The sequence below is a fragment of the Tenrec ecaudatus genome, chromosome 1, assembly GCF_050624435.1.
Source record: "Tenrec ecaudatus isolate mTenEca1 chromosome 1, mTenEca1.hap1, whole genome shotgun sequence".
Lineage (NCBI taxonomy): Eukaryota > Metazoa > Chordata > Mammalia > Afrosoricida > Tenrecidae > Tenrec > Tenrec ecaudatus.
In genome coordinates, this window is record NC_134530.1 from 226,145,385 (window position 1) to 226,160,521 (window position 15,137).

At 47.5% G+C, this 15,137-nt stretch overlaps 1 protein-coding gene across 4 annotated transcripts in view; it reads left to right on the forward strand.

The window, feature by feature from the left end:
* Positions 1-439: 439 nt before the first annotated feature.
* The window catches only part of CD46 (CD46 molecule), a 41,876-nt gene continuing 27,178 nt past the window's right edge, over positions 440-15,137 (forward strand). For 3 of the 4 annotated variants that reach the window (XM_075529786.1, XM_075529767.1, XM_075529763.1), the window contains exon 1: positions 440-697. In XM_075529786.1, coding sequence (XP_075385901.1) covers positions 586-697 — 112 coding nt within the window. In that variant the 5' untranslated portion in view covers positions 440-585. The remainder of the gene's footprint in view (positions 698-15,137) is intronic. The other variant, XM_075529776.1, reaches the window with a different exon arrangement.

Sequence of the window (15,137 nt, forward strand, 5' to 3'; positions counted from 1 at the left end):
CTTGGAAACCCACGGGGTCGCTGAGTCACCACTGACCCGACGGCGGCGAGTTTGGTTCGTGGTCGTCTGGACAACTTGGGAGTGCCCAGGGCAAAGCCGGGCTTGAGGGGTGCGGGCTCTATATGACTTGCTTCCTGTGACCTGGGCTACAGGACTATTTTTAGGCTAGCGAGCTTTATTCTTCGGTCCCGCCCAAGCTTCCTATCCCCTCCCACCATCCCTTCCTGGGCGGTAGCCCTGTTTACCTAAAAGTCACGCCTGGGTGCTCCGTAGGAGCGAGTCCCGCCCGCATCCCGGAATGGATGACAGCCGCCCCCGACCGCCCCGCGACTCAATAGGCCGCGCCCTCCAGAGGGGGCGGGTCTATGGGCTCCGAGGCCCCGCCTCCCAGCTTGCCGATTGGCCCAGGCGCTGCAAGACCCCCGGCCACTTCCGCCTCGGCCGCGGTCTAGACCACGCCCACCCGCCTTTCAGCCTCGAGCACAGTAAATGTGGGATTGTTGCGTTAGATAACCTGCCCAGCGGGTTGGCTTCACTTGCCGGGCTTTCAGGCTTCCAGCCGGACGTGGGGAAATCAAAAGGAGCATGTCCGCCGCTGTGCGCTTCGTGTCTGCGGACCGCCGCAAGAAGCCCTGCGCTGCCTGGGGCCGCCTCGGGCCGGCGCTGCTGGCTGTGGGGCTCTGCATTCTAGCGGCTGGTGAGACCCTGGGCGGGAGCGCGCGGGGCGACGGGGTTCCTAGTTCTCTCTACCGCGAACACCCTGGGTGGAGCCGAGGGGGGGACCCCGTTGGGCTGCTCTCTGCAAGATCAGCACGTCGAAACCGCCACCCGCTCCTCGGAAGGCAGAAGGGGCTCTGCTGGAGAGTTACGCTCCTGACCCTCCCTCCCGAGGGGCAGCTGGACCCTGGCCTGCACGCTCGCTGGGCCGTGACTGGGACCGGCGAGAGTGCCCGCCAGGCGGGCGCGGGCTGGGGGCAGCGGGCTAAGCGGAAGCGAGCGCGCTGCGGGCAGAGTGGTGCTGCCCTTGGACTCCCGGGACACCGGGCGAGGCCGGGGTGGAGGCCGCGAGCAGTGTTTTCGCCGCCGCAGTGCTGTCTACTCTGGTTTCGTGCGGCCATTTACGTAGTCGGGGGTGGACCTGTGCTCCGGACTGGGCTGGGCGGGGCACTCCGCGCTGTGTCTGAGGTAGGAGCCCGCGCCGAGGGGCTAGGTTGGAACCTTCCTAACGCCGCCACCCTATAATAGTTCTTCGTGTTGTGGGGACCCCCAATCATAAGATTATTTTCGTTGCTACTTCATCACTGTCATTTTGCTACTTTCATGAATCGTCGTGTAAATATTTGATAGGCAGGATGTGTTTTCATCGCTACAAATCGAACATAAACATAATTAAAGCATACTGATTAATCAAAAAGTATGTAATGATATATTGGGAAGTATTTATGTGTTTGCTGAGAGGGTGAAAAGGTGGTTCGACCCGCAAAGGGGTCGCGACCCACAGGTTGAGAACCGCTAGTTTAGCGGAATGGAAAGAGTCCAATGGATTTTTGAATTTTATGGGGAGAAATAGGTCCTTTGTAGCCGGTGAACTTGACAAGTTTTTTTTCCCCCTTTTGTTTTACAGTTTGCTCCCTTGGTTGTTGTTTTTTTTTCCTTAGCCACTCAAGTATCAGATTCTATTATAACCTAATGGCTTTTGGCATTATTCTCCATGGAAAATATTTGTTTACGCCATATTTGAGGGCATGTTAGCAACCTATGACTAAATGGTAGCCAAATCTAGTGAGAAATTATCCCAAAGCTGAAAGCATCTCCCACTGAACTTATTTTGTATTTCATTGGCGGGGAAAAATGGTTTAAAATTCTTTAAATGGCATATATATATATATATATATATATATATATATATATATATATATATATATATATATGGTGTGTGTGTGTGTGTGTAAAATGTTTACATGGTTTAAAATTCTTTAAATGGCATATATATATATATATATATATATATATATATATATAGTGTGTGTGTGTGTGTGTGTAAAATGTTTACAGCACCGGAGAGAGATCAACACATGAGACAAGATTGAGGGAGAATGGGATTAAATGATAAAGGCATTTTTTGAAGCCATGAAGACGCGGTGTGAGGTGTCGTGCAGACCTCGACTGGCAACACGAAGAGGCAGGAGAATCCCACTGCACACGAACCCAAAGCTGATTCCTATGAGGCAAAAGTCAGACATGGCTCCCTGTGCCTACCTCCTTTTCCCTGCCTTGACATCGCCCAGCTCACCACAGCACTCTGCTTCTCCTCTGGCTTCCACACTCTGTTGCAATGGCCACATGGAACGCACAGACAACGTCAATGATTATGGGGCGCTAGTTAGCAGGGAAGTTAACAGGTAGTAACAACTAGGATCAGAAAATATTTAGGATATAGTTCTTTTGCCCAGTGTGCTTCTCAGCCATGCTGACAGACAGGATTCTCCCTGGGCGTTGGCCTCTCAACAGTGAGTCCCCTTGTCCTCTGCCCTGCTCCAACAAGTGTTAAAAAGCTCCATTAGCACTGAGAAATGCCCCAAGGACGTCCTACCTGAAGGCCCTGGGCTTTAATTGTCCTGAGTGGAGGAAGCTGCTGCTGCTGCCGCCTGCCTCTGCACACCTGCCTCTCAGCTCTGTGCTCTAGGTGCCTTGGAATTCCCTTCTCAACTGCTTCTAAAACGACCCACTCTATACCCAGCAGAATGGCAAAAATGACCAATCCCTGAGTTACACTCATCCCTACCCGTTTTTTGCATGCTCCCACCTAGTTATTGAGAGGAATGGGTTCCCCATTGGGCTGCTAACCACAAGGTCATCAGTTAGAACACACCAGCCGCTCCAGAGGAGGAACATGAGGCATTCTACTCCCATAAAGATGTATGGTTTCCGAATCCCACAGGGCGTCACTACCCTGCCCTGTCCTAGGAGTGAGAGGCAACTCCATGGCGCTGAGTTTGATGGTTCGTGGAGGCCCAGTCATTTGGTGGGAGTTACCAAGACTGTGACGACAGAGGAGCCATACCAAGTCATTCCACTTTGCCACAAGCCCTTCACACGTATAAAACAACTGTGGTGCACCAGCCTGACCAAATTCTGCTACTCTAGGGCATCTGTGTGTTATGTTGTCTCTGCCTGGGAACACTCTCGCACCTCTCTATAACTCAGCCCCTTTGGGCCTGCAAGCTCAGCTGAAATGTTACCTCTTCACAGGGGCCTCTTTTTGGATCATCCTAGGGAGCCAGCCCTGGGTAGTGTCAATGGGTTAAGTGGGTGACTTTGCATACTCACCCAGGGGCAACTTGGAAGAAAGGCGTGGACTACTGTCACTGAAAGGACACAGGCTTAAAAATGCTGGACTGGCAGTTCCACTCTGTGTGGTGGGGTTGTCATGAACTCAGCAGCCATTGGCTTGGGTGGATTTTGTTCTGTTTTCTATTTTGGCTTATGCCAGTTAAGTCCCAACAAATGCCCACGGGGGTCTTCAAGAAGTGTGTGGCAAATGAGATGAAAAGATGCTGGAATCTCCCCCACTAGCTTTTTGAAGCCTCCTTACATATACCTGACAGGAAGAAATGAATTCCTTTCGCCCTCTAGGGGAAGCTTCTTTTAAGAGACATGGTTAGGCTGGCCTCTCCGTGGTGTGTAAGTAGCCAGAGCAGGGGCAGTTAGGTCAGCAGCTATCGACCTCCTCCTGTTCATGGAGACTTCCCAGGGCACACAGGCCTCCCTCTGTCCTTCCTTCGCAGTGATTTCTTTTGCGGGGATTGGGGGGCGGTGGTGGTGGTGGGGCGGTGGTGTTGAGGGAGTGGGAACCAGTCATGGTGAGAGGAAGACAATAACAATATTTTCAAAAGAATAAGAGTTGAATAGATTTAAGACTAGAGTTGAAGGATCCCTGTGCTGTTTGAAATGGAGACAAACAGATCACGGACTAGGGTAAAACGTGGATGATAAGGAAACTAAAATTAAGAGGAAGTGGGCACTGTAGCAGCGAGGAATTACTAAACCTGAATGAAGGCCGAACGTGATGGTGGGGCAAGAGGAAAGAAAAAGTAAAGAGAGGAAAGAACCAGGAGGCAAAGGACATCTATAGAGGCCTAAAAATACAGGCATGTACATATATAAGTATATACATAAAATGAGAGGGGATTAGAACTATGTACTCGTATCTATATGTTAAGAATTAAGTTTGTAGATGGACATTGGGCCTTGACTCAGGTACTCCCTCAATACAAGAACATTTTGTTCTAACAATCCAGCATTCGGTGATGCTCACCTTCCCGACACGATCACTGAAGACAAAGTGGGTGCATAAGTAAATGTGGTGAAGAAAGCTGATGGTGCCTGGCTATCAAAAGATATAGTGTCTGGGGTCTTAAAGGCTTGAGGACAAACAAGTGACCATCTAGCTGAGAAGCAACAAAGCCCACACAGAAGAAGCACACCAGCCTGCATGATCACGAGGTGTTGATGAGATCAGGTATCATGCATCTAAGACCCAGAACAAAATCATACTCAAGGTGAATGGAGGGAATGGGCATGGAGTGGAGACCTAATGCCCACCTGTAGACAATTGGACATCCCCTCACAGAGGGGCCACAGGGAAGAGATGAGCCAGTCAGGGTACAGTATAGCACCAATGAAACACACAACTTTCCTCTAGTTCTTTGGTGCTTCCTTCTCCCCACTATTGTGGCCTCAATTCTACCTTAAAAATAGGATTAAACCAGACATGCACACTGCTACAGATAAGAGCCTGCAACACAGGGAATCCAGGTTAGCTAAACCCCTCAGAGCCAACAATGAGAGTAAAGACACCAGGAGGATTAGGGGAAGGTGGGCGGAGAAAGGGGGACTGGATCACAAGGGTTAGCATAGAACTCCCTCCCAGGGGGACAAACAATGGAAAAGTGGGTGAGGGGCAACAGAGGATGATGTAAGATATGAAAATAATAATCTATAACTTATTAAGGGCTCATGAGGGAGGGAGGGAGGGAGGGAGGGAGAAGAAATGGGGAGCTGATATCGGGCTCAAATGGGAAGAGAATGGTTTAAAAATGGTGATGGCGGCATATGTGCAAATGTGCTTGACACACTGGATGAATGTATGGATTGTGATAAGAGATGTAAGAGCCCCCAATAAAAGTATTTAATAAAAAAATTTTTTAAGCAGGTAGGGAGAGAGAGGTTACATTAAGGCCAAAAGGTAAAACTCAAGATAGGCGTAAAGCCTTGTCAAAGTCACCATGCCAGAGAAGGGGATTTCATGAGTACCCGACGCATTTCCATCTAGGAGCATGCAGCTCACATGCTCAGGAAGATGGAGGCTGGTCAGCAGACGGCACTGTGCACCTGAGGCCCGGCAGGGGAAAGTGAGTTGCCCAATGGTACCAGACTGTAGGCGGAGACCTTGGTTCAATTTCACTCGCTTTCTGGAATCCAGAAGACCTGTACCATGTAGTCCCTCTGACTCGTGGTAACTCGTGGGTCAGAGTAGAGCTGAGCTCCACAGGGTTCCCAGTGGTTGGATTTTCAGAAGCGCTTTCTGAAACCCACTGTGCCTTTTGGGTTCGTATGTTAATGGTCTGCATCACCTAGGGATTCTTCCTCTAGAAGAGGGGAAGTTTATTTAAAGGGAACCCATGATCTCTGTTGTGTGTGTCCTCCTAGTTTAGGACTTATCTTTCCAAGTTAAGGAAGCAAAGATTAATCTGCGCTAACACTAGCCGTTTCCTAGTTGTCTTGCGGAGAAAGAGTAGTCCTTGTCTGATGGGTTGCTAGGTTACCAGACTCTTGGGAGCAAACTAACAAGGGCTCTTATGAGAGAGGTGTTTCCACCATCTTTCCATTCCATTTTCCAGGCACTTTTGAAGCCTCCTTCATATGTGGCCGAACCCCTATCTCAAATTCATAAAACTCGAGGAGGATTTTCATTTAGTATGAGAACCCTTACCTTACTCTTCACCCTTACCTGGTGTTTGAAAGTCATGGTACCTTCCTTGGCAAATGCTTTGAATAACTGCTGTAAGGGACACAGTGTGCTGGGTGTGACTGCCAGGTAGGCAAATGAGACACAGACGCTTATTCCACAGAATCCGGACTATGGAGTCAGTCAGCCGTGTTCTCTATTGGACACCAAAGCGTGTGAGTTTCCCGAGGGATGCAAGAGGAAAGGGAACTTGTCACTGCTTCCTGGTAAGAAGCAGGTCTTCCTAAAGGAATCGATGAGGGCACTGAGTCCAGGAAGACGAGAGCAGGAGCAGGAGCCATAGCCGTCTACAATGGAAGGAAGGGCGTTCAGAGCAGTGTGAACAGTCAGGGAAGTGTGACACAGCTCAAGGCATTCAGTGCCTGCCAAGGGATTATTCCACATGGCGGCGAGAGGGCAAAAGAGAAGCAAGGAAAAGGCAAGTGACTGGGTCACAGAGTAAATTGGGAAACCCAAACAGGATAGTGTATCACTGTCATCCCCTTTAGGACATAGTGTTATTCTTGAGCAGTTGGCACAGCAGGAATCTAAATTCAGAAACCAAATCAATGCAATTAAGACAGAGCTGAACTGCCCCGTCGGTTTCCAAGGCTGTAGACCTTAAAGGAAACTGATGGACATCTCTTTCCCCTGAAGAGAGAGGATGGCCGGTTTTAGCTGCTAACCTTTTGGTTAGTAACCACCCACCTTAACCATAGCACTAAAGGTAAACTAAACTAAGTTTGATTGAACTGCCTCAAGTTTCTTGAACTAACTTGCAGAGAGAGTGTGTTGGTGCCAGGCAGGGGATCCAGCCAAGAGCGGGTCACGGGCAACTGTGTGGCCTAGTGATTCACATTGTGGCCTGGCAACCAGCCTGCCTGGCTTCTCTTCTAGGTCTAACCTCTACTAGGAATATATTCTACCATACTACATATGCCTGAATTTGTGCATCTTAAAGAGTACTTATCTCACAGGATGCTTATGAAGGTCCGATTAGTTAAAAAGCACTAAGACAATCATTGGTGAAGGAAGCCGTTACTGTTGACCGTTTCTCAGATTATCACCACCCACGGTGGGGTAGTGGTTACGCACTGGGCTATGATCCACGTGGTTGGCAGTTCAGGAGAAAGACTGGGCTTTCTAGTCCTGTTAACATTTAGTCTCAGAAAGCCACAGTGGTTGCTATGAGTCAGCATTGGTCAAAGGCAGTGAATTTGGTTTTGGTTTATGTATGTTATAAGAAAAGAATCTGAAATAGGTTACTATCACCCAAACCATTACCACTGAGTCAACTCTGTCTCATTTAGGGAAGAAATATATATAGCCCATGGTCTTTGGAAGTTGCCTTTGCTAATGTTAAAATGCCATTTCCAACAATAGTGGTGAGGAAGGAAGCAGGGTTCACCATCAATGTCTGAAGCAGAAACATTTTTATATAAGTGACTAAAAACACTGATGATTAAACCAATCACAAGTTTCAAGATAGGCATTAAAAAAGCGAAGACAAAATTGTGTGACTTACAAATACCTCTGCAGCAAATTGTCCAAAGAGGAAAGAATGTGGGTTTTGATCTATGAGCAGAGAGCCAAGAGGAGCTCTCGCTTGGCTCTGGCTCGGCCAGGCCATGGAGTCCGTCCTGACCCACAGCGGCCTTGCAGGGCAGACTAGAACCACGCTCTGGGTTTCCAAGCCTGTAGAGCTTCACAGAAACCGACAGCCCCCTGTGTCACCCTCGAAGGAGCTGGCATGTTCAAACTGCTGACCTTGCAGTTAGCAACCCAACCTGTAACCCACTCTGCCACCATGCAGTGACAAACGAGACATGGTCCTGAAAAGGATGGCAATCATGTAGGGGATATAAACCATGATCAACTGAGATGGACAAACAGAATCAGGGTACCCTAGGACAATTTACCCAGTACTGTGAGTGAGAGGGGGTCAGGAAGCTTTAAGGAAAAAGGGGCATGGTGGTAAGAGTGGCAGGATCTGTGGTCAAAGCTGAAGTGTAAAACAATACTTGGTGGTCTCAAAACCAAACCAAACCTCACTGCCATGGGGTCTGTCCTGATGCCTGGGGACCCTACAGGGCAGCGTTAAAATTGCCCCTGGGGGGGTCTCTAAGACTGTCACTCCCTATGGGAGTAGAAAGCCCCATCTGTCTTCAATGCACACCACTATGGCTACGCATGGAGGCCTAGAGGGCCAGAAAGCAGGGCAATACTTGAGAATACTTAAGAATGACTTGGGCCTGTTAGCATGTGTGTTTAAACACCACCACCGGAGGGCAGTACAGAGCCATCGGCAGGTGTCTGCTGGGAATACCCTTTGTCATAGACATAACACTCTTAGCAATATGAAAAAAATGAATCGGATGGAAGGTGGCGAGGTAGGGAAGGGGATCTAGATGGTCAAAACTAACAGTAGCTTGAGTTCGAAGTAAAAGTGAGGAGTGTTTTAGGGAAGAAAAGCATCCTCCAAATTCTAATATGATTTATAGAGACATATTTTTTAAGTCTTAAACAAGACAAAGGCATCCTCCAGATGAGGGAGTCCATCAGGATGAGGCCATAGTGTTGTCCAAGAATTTACAGAAGCATGGCAATTGAAGAGGACATGGAGTACCAGGGAAACTGTCACAGAAGCATGACTGGTGGCAGATCAACACATCACAGTTGCAGGTGGGACTACCAAAGCAGGAAAGGGACCACCCTGGGGTGCATACATGGTTCTAGGTGGAAAAGCTTACAAGGTTGGTTCTAGGCCCTCCAACCAAGACAGTCAGGATAGGATCACATAGCCCTAATGCTCCAGATTCCCTCCAGGACACGCCCAGGCAAATCTGTAAGGGTTAAGCTGTTTCTCCACCCTCTCAGCCCCACCCCACGCCAGCCAGGAAAACATAGCATTCCACTTTATAGCATACTCTACCTGAAGGCAAAGATTTTTAAATAGTTTGTGTGGAGCCTTCTGGGAAGATGATGATATGAGAGGAGCAAGTTTCCAATCTCCCAAAAAAACTCCCAAGAAGTACAGCACAAAAATCTCCAGACTCTCTGTTTAGTGGGCCTATATAAATAAATTCAGCATGACCCAACTCTGTATTCCTTTTACTGTCAGTTCACACCTTTGGGATCCTTTCCCACCACCTGTGGAGGAGGGCCAGGACAGCTGCAGAGACCAGCTGATGGAAGTAGTCAGAGAAGAGAATTAAAAAGCAGGGGAAAGCCTTCCTCTACAATCTCAGCACTGGGAGTCCATGAGCTACGCTCGCTCTGAGCCATCTAGCAGATCCAATGGGATTTCAGTGAACTGCTTAGCCCCCCAGAGATCATTCGGTTTGTCAGTGCACAGAAAAGGGGCCTTAAATTCCAGCCAAGCTCAACAAAGCAGATCACGCTGCTGAACCACTCAGGGTGTCATATCCACCATCCCTGCTATTGGGACCTCCCGCTGATGGTAGCCGGGACTCCTGAGAGGGAAAGGGAGAGACAGGAAGACCCTTGCACAAGGCAGGAGCAGGAGAGGGATGAAAGAGAAGAACTCTTTTAAATACTGCTCATTTGAAAGTGTGGCTATGCATGCTCTACTATACGTGTATCACAAAAGGTTGTAAATACAGCAAAGCAAGAAACAGACAACTAGGGAACTAATGTGGTGCCAGTATGTGGACAGATGAATTAACATGCACTCATTTCTGGTGAGAGACATTGAAAGACAAAAACTTGGTCAGCCACAGAGAGGAGCAAAGTTTGAAGACTCTTCCCACCTAAGGATATCTTCCAGAAAACAGTGGCTTCTATAACAGCGGTGACGGAGGAAAACAGAGAAAGTAGCATGGAGCAAAGAATTTAATGTCACAAGTCAACCAAAGAGTACAAGAAATACCAAGAGAATGGAAATGACAGCTCACCCAAGGGAACAAGATGACTGGAGAGAATGTTTATCTGTGGAATCCGGAATGATGAGTAGATTGGAAGAATACAACATTTAACAGGCTAGCATGACTAAAGGAGTACACACAGAGCTAGTGGAAATTGGGAAAAACAATGAACAAACAAAACACCAATATACACAAAGAGAAACCATAAAAAAGAAAGCAGAAAATGGGGTGAAGGGAGACGTGCGACAGGGCAAGATATGACAAAATAATAATTTATAAATTGTCAAGGGCTCATGAGGGAGGGGGGAGTGGGGAGGGAGGGGGAAACAAGAGGACCTGATGCAAAGGGCTTAAGTGGAGAGCAAATGCTTTGAAAATGATGAGGGAAAAGAATGTACAGATGTGCTTTACACAATTGATATATGGATAGACTGTGATAAGAGTTGTATGAGTCCCTAATAAAATGTAAAAAGAAAGCAGGCATATTGAAACTGAAATAGATTAACAAACAAAAAAACCAAAATATCAGTGGAAGGTCATACTGATGCAAGTGGGAGCTTTGAAACTCTACATTTTGTTGAGTCTCTTTGGACTCCCCTCGTGGCATTTTCCTGAAGGTACTGTTGATTGGCTTCAGCATCCACCTGCTCCCCACTGTTCTGTTCAACCCAAATCTAGAATGAGCCCTAGCAGACCCTGAAAGGTGAGGTACAAAGCGTGACCTATGGAGGTGTGCTCCTCTCACACGGAACAACGTGATTCCCTAAGTCCTGTAGGCAGGTGCTGGAAGTATATGTGCGGCAATGGATACAAAAGATGTGACGCCGCAGTGCAAGAGCTAGCAAAGTGGGGTTGTGCTGAATTTATTTAGATAGGTCCACTACATAAAGATTCTAGATTCAGTCTTGGAGGTAGCCAAGTGTCAAAGAGCAAGCTGGAGCCTCTGTTAAGAGAAAAGTGTTTATGAAGAAGAAGGAGGAGGAGGAGGAGCAGTAGCAGCATTCCAGATTTCGACAGTACCTTGGCGGATTCACCAAAGTACTTCAGCAAAAGGAAGCTTCCACAGAGCTTACATGAAGAGAATGCAGGAGCTTACAAGAAAATTCCAATTGGTTGTCATTTTTAAAATCATGCTTTCTAATAGACACAAGCCAATGGTAAGAGCTCTTAAACATTATTTTGCTAATCATACAGTTTGAGCTGTTTAACAGCTTATTCTTTCATAATGTCAGTGGCCAGCCTGAATAAATGCTTTTCCTGGGATCATATTGTGACGGGAAGGGAGGCTGGGGGAGGAGAGAGGGTGTCTGCTTGTAAGCTTGCTAGCTAACTTTCAAAAGTTAGTTCAGAATAAACAGTAAACAATAACAAAAGGAGCCTGGCCAACAGCTTTGGCAAAAGCGTCTCATTATGCCAAGTACCTAGTTCTTCGATCCTCACTTCTGGTCAAGAATTTCTGTATAAATCATCGGATCACTGTTTTAAGAATGGCTTCTCCTACGTGGACTTACCATTCTTTACTGTGCCGTGTGTGGAGTCTCATCTGCAGGGTAAGGCTCACATTACCCACAATGGAGTAACTTGTCTTCTGCAAGGGCCTTTTGGTGTTTCTATTAGATGGTCACTCATTTGGAAATAGGATTAAGACCAGACACACCTTCGGAAAGGAAGCTGGGTACCATGTGTGCTTTGGTGGCTGCTTACCTTGATAAGTCTTTAGACCCCCAGTGACTGTCATGTTTGATAGCGAGGCAGGTGCTGTCTTTCCATGCCATAGCGTGGACCCCCTTTTTCCCCCCAGTGATATTCCTCTGGTTTTTGTTTTGAAAAAAAAAATGTGTGAGGCGGTGGTAAAATGGGAGGGAATACTTGGCAGAGCGGGCATTGACCAGCGTGAAGAGCTGAGAAAGTACACGACCTTTAACATAACAAGTAATGTTGCATTGTGAGCACAAACACTAAACAAAAATTTTTTTTCTTAAAATATTTGATTAGTTCTGTTACCAGGAGGAGACTCAAGACTTTAAAGCCTCCACTCCTTGGTACTTGTCCTCTCACAAGAAAGATTTCAAGCGAAAGGCAAAGTTCAGACAAGAGGCAGAGAAAAGGCTTGAACAGAAAGAGTCAGTTTATTGAAGGGGATACTGGAAAAGAAGTCCAGCAGGAGCCAGTCCCTGAGATCAGTTGACTGAGAAAGAAAACTCTGGCCTGGTTGCTATAGGTACACATCAGCCTCTTTCGGGAACTTACCTAAGAGACATTGGGGAAAGGAAATTCTCCTAGTGTGCATAACTTATCGAGGAGCATGGGAGGGGCGAGATGTTGGAGGATGTAGGAGTTTAGAATGTGAAATACAATGTTGATCTAAAGTGTACATTCCCATCTAAGATACAATAAAAGATCAAAAAAAGGCAATGCCAACAGCATTAAAAAACAAACACATTTTTAAAAAGATAATAGGTGCTTGATGGATATGAAATTCCCTTCCCTGCACATAATGCTTCTGCCCAAACTACCGTCTGTGGGCTTACAGGATGCCCTCTCGACTGGTGTGGTATGTCACGCAGCAGTACCTCGAACCGAGGGACTCCACAACAAATAGGTGCAAGCCTAGGCTCCTGGGCTTCTCCTACCATGCTCCCCTTCCCCGTAGCCACCCAAAGAAAGATCAGTGCCTCCTCTGGCAGGTGGGTGCTCCCCTCAACCTGCTCTGAACTTGATTTCCCAACAAGGCTCTCGTCTCGTTCCTGCGGAGGACCTGCTGAGTTGCTGCAGCCGCCTCTCAATGTTACAGAGCATCACGTGAATGCTCTCCCTTCCCCCCTTCTGGAAGGAGTGACTTCAGGCAACGTGAGGTCTCCTCTTATGAGGTGGTTCTTAAGAAGTGTACCTAAGGTTGGGACAGGGGGTCATGATATATGAGGGGGTAGCCCCCCTAAAAAATAATTTTTTAAAACTATATATATATTTTTTTACAAAACAACCTGATCACTTCAAAGTGCTCTCCATGACACTTAATACATTGGCCAGATCTGCGAGTCCATTCTTGGAAACATTTCTCAAACTCTTCTGTTTGGATGGCTGACAGCACCTCCCTCGTTTTTTTGTCCCCTCTTCTACATCATCAAATCGCTGGCCTTTCATGTCCCTCTTCATTCACAGAAATGAAGTAGCATGGAGTGGGGTCAGGTAAGGAGCGTGGGGCAAGAGAGACGTACTGTTTTTTGCCAAAACTGGCCCACTGAGATGTCTGCATGAGCAGGTGCATTGTCATGGTGGCAAAACCAGTCCCCCATCTGCCACAAATCAGGCCATTTTTGTCACACATTGTTACACAATCTTCTCAGAACCTCTAAATGGAAAGCTTGATTAACAGTCTGACCTGGTGGAAAGAACAGCAAATGCACTGTACCTATCCCATAAACAACAACAAAGGAGCATCTCTTGACCTTTGATGTCAGCTTTTTGGGTGGGGTGACGATGGCGTCTGCCACTGGCTTGATTGGTGTCTGCTTTCGGTGTCATAAAAACAGCACCATTTCGGATCACCAGTAATGACTTTCTGAAGAAAGGAGCTGTTCAGTCAAAGCACGGCATGTTTCCACTGGATGCTCTTTTCCCTGGTCAGTCAGAACCCGAGGCACACATTTCCCAGCAACCCTTCTCATTCCCAAATCCTGTGTTAAAATTCTTGGGACTGAGCTCCAACGTCACCTAGATAACTTCCCCATCTCTTCGATGGTCCATCTTCAGTCTTCAAGGACAAGTGCATGAATGTAATCGATATTTTTGTCCGGGAAGTTGATGGACGTCCAGAACGAGGTTTGTAATCAGTTGACATTTCACCTTTTTCTAAATGAGAAAAGCACTCACACTTTAATTCCCCCTCCCCCCCGTGCTGCCCTTGCAAGCTGTGTTCAACATCACAGTAGTTTCTGTGGCATTTTTGTTGAGCAGGAAACAAAATTCCACAGCCACACCCTGAAATCAGCCATCACAAAAAATGAGCTTTGAGAGAAACTGCTTTTATGAAAAAATTCACTGTGACCAGAGAGAGCCTTCCCAGGTGATGTCACCTGGGTGAACTAACTCTTAGCAGGTGGCTCAAAGCTCCCTTAGTGGGGAGAAGTGTGTATGCTACAAAAGCTCTGCCTGGTGGAGCTTTTTTCCCATTTGTTTTGGAGGGGGGCCACCCCCTTGTATGTTTCTTGGTCCGTAGACTTATATTCTACCCCTTTATTTGGGAACTAGTCTCCACGGTTTGTTTAATTAGTGTTTCTCTTTATAGAGGTGGACTCCTGCAATATTTGCCCTTTTGTAATTCACTAACTTCGCTCAACATGGTGTAATGGTTACCAGATCATTTTATGGCATGCGGTATTTCATGCTTTGATTACTGTTTTTTAAGGATGCACAGTGTGTTAGGCCGGGTTGACTAGAGAAACAAATCCAGAGACTCATACATGTATAAGAAAGAGCTTTGTATCAAGAAGTAGTTGTATATCAGGAAAACATCCCAGCCTAGTCCAACTCAAGTCCTTAAGTCCAATACTAGTCCATCAGTCCCTCTTCAGACTCACGAACCACATGCAATGATGCAGAATGCAGGAAGATCACAGGCCGGTGAGTTATGGTCTTGTGGATCCAATGGTGGTAGATGCACCTGCAGGGCTCTGGCGGCAGCCAGGGTCAGCCAGCAGGAAAGTGAAGATAAGGGGTGGGGGTAGAGGGGGATATTGTCGTCCACTAGATTTTCCCCAATTCGGTTGTGGGCTGGACACACACACATACACACACACACACACACACACACCTTTTGAATGTTCTTGCTTTTTTGGTGCCTTAAGACAGGGCCTGTGCAGAGCTGTACGTGAGGGATGGAGCATTAGTTTTGCCATGTGGGGGACTGGAGCTCCCCTAGCTTGTGTGGAGAGTTAGTTTATTCACTATTCCTGCCTGCTCCAGGCTGTCCTGTAGAGCTAGCCCGATGTGGCTCAGTAAGCTGTGCAGTCCCTGCCATTAGGGCTGCGAGTGTTAGCAGACTGGAGCTTGCTTGGCTCGTGCTGAGTGCCAAGCCTGGTGCGCTTATCTGCCCCACGCTGATGGTGTGGAAGAATGCCCGCGTAGTTCAGCCCAGTCAGCCGCACTAGCTAGCTCCAGGACTGGGGAAGCTCAGTTGGGAGAGTTGGGGAGCCGTGTTCTGCCAGCTTGTGCTGAGGGCTGAGGACAAAGGGGAGCTCATG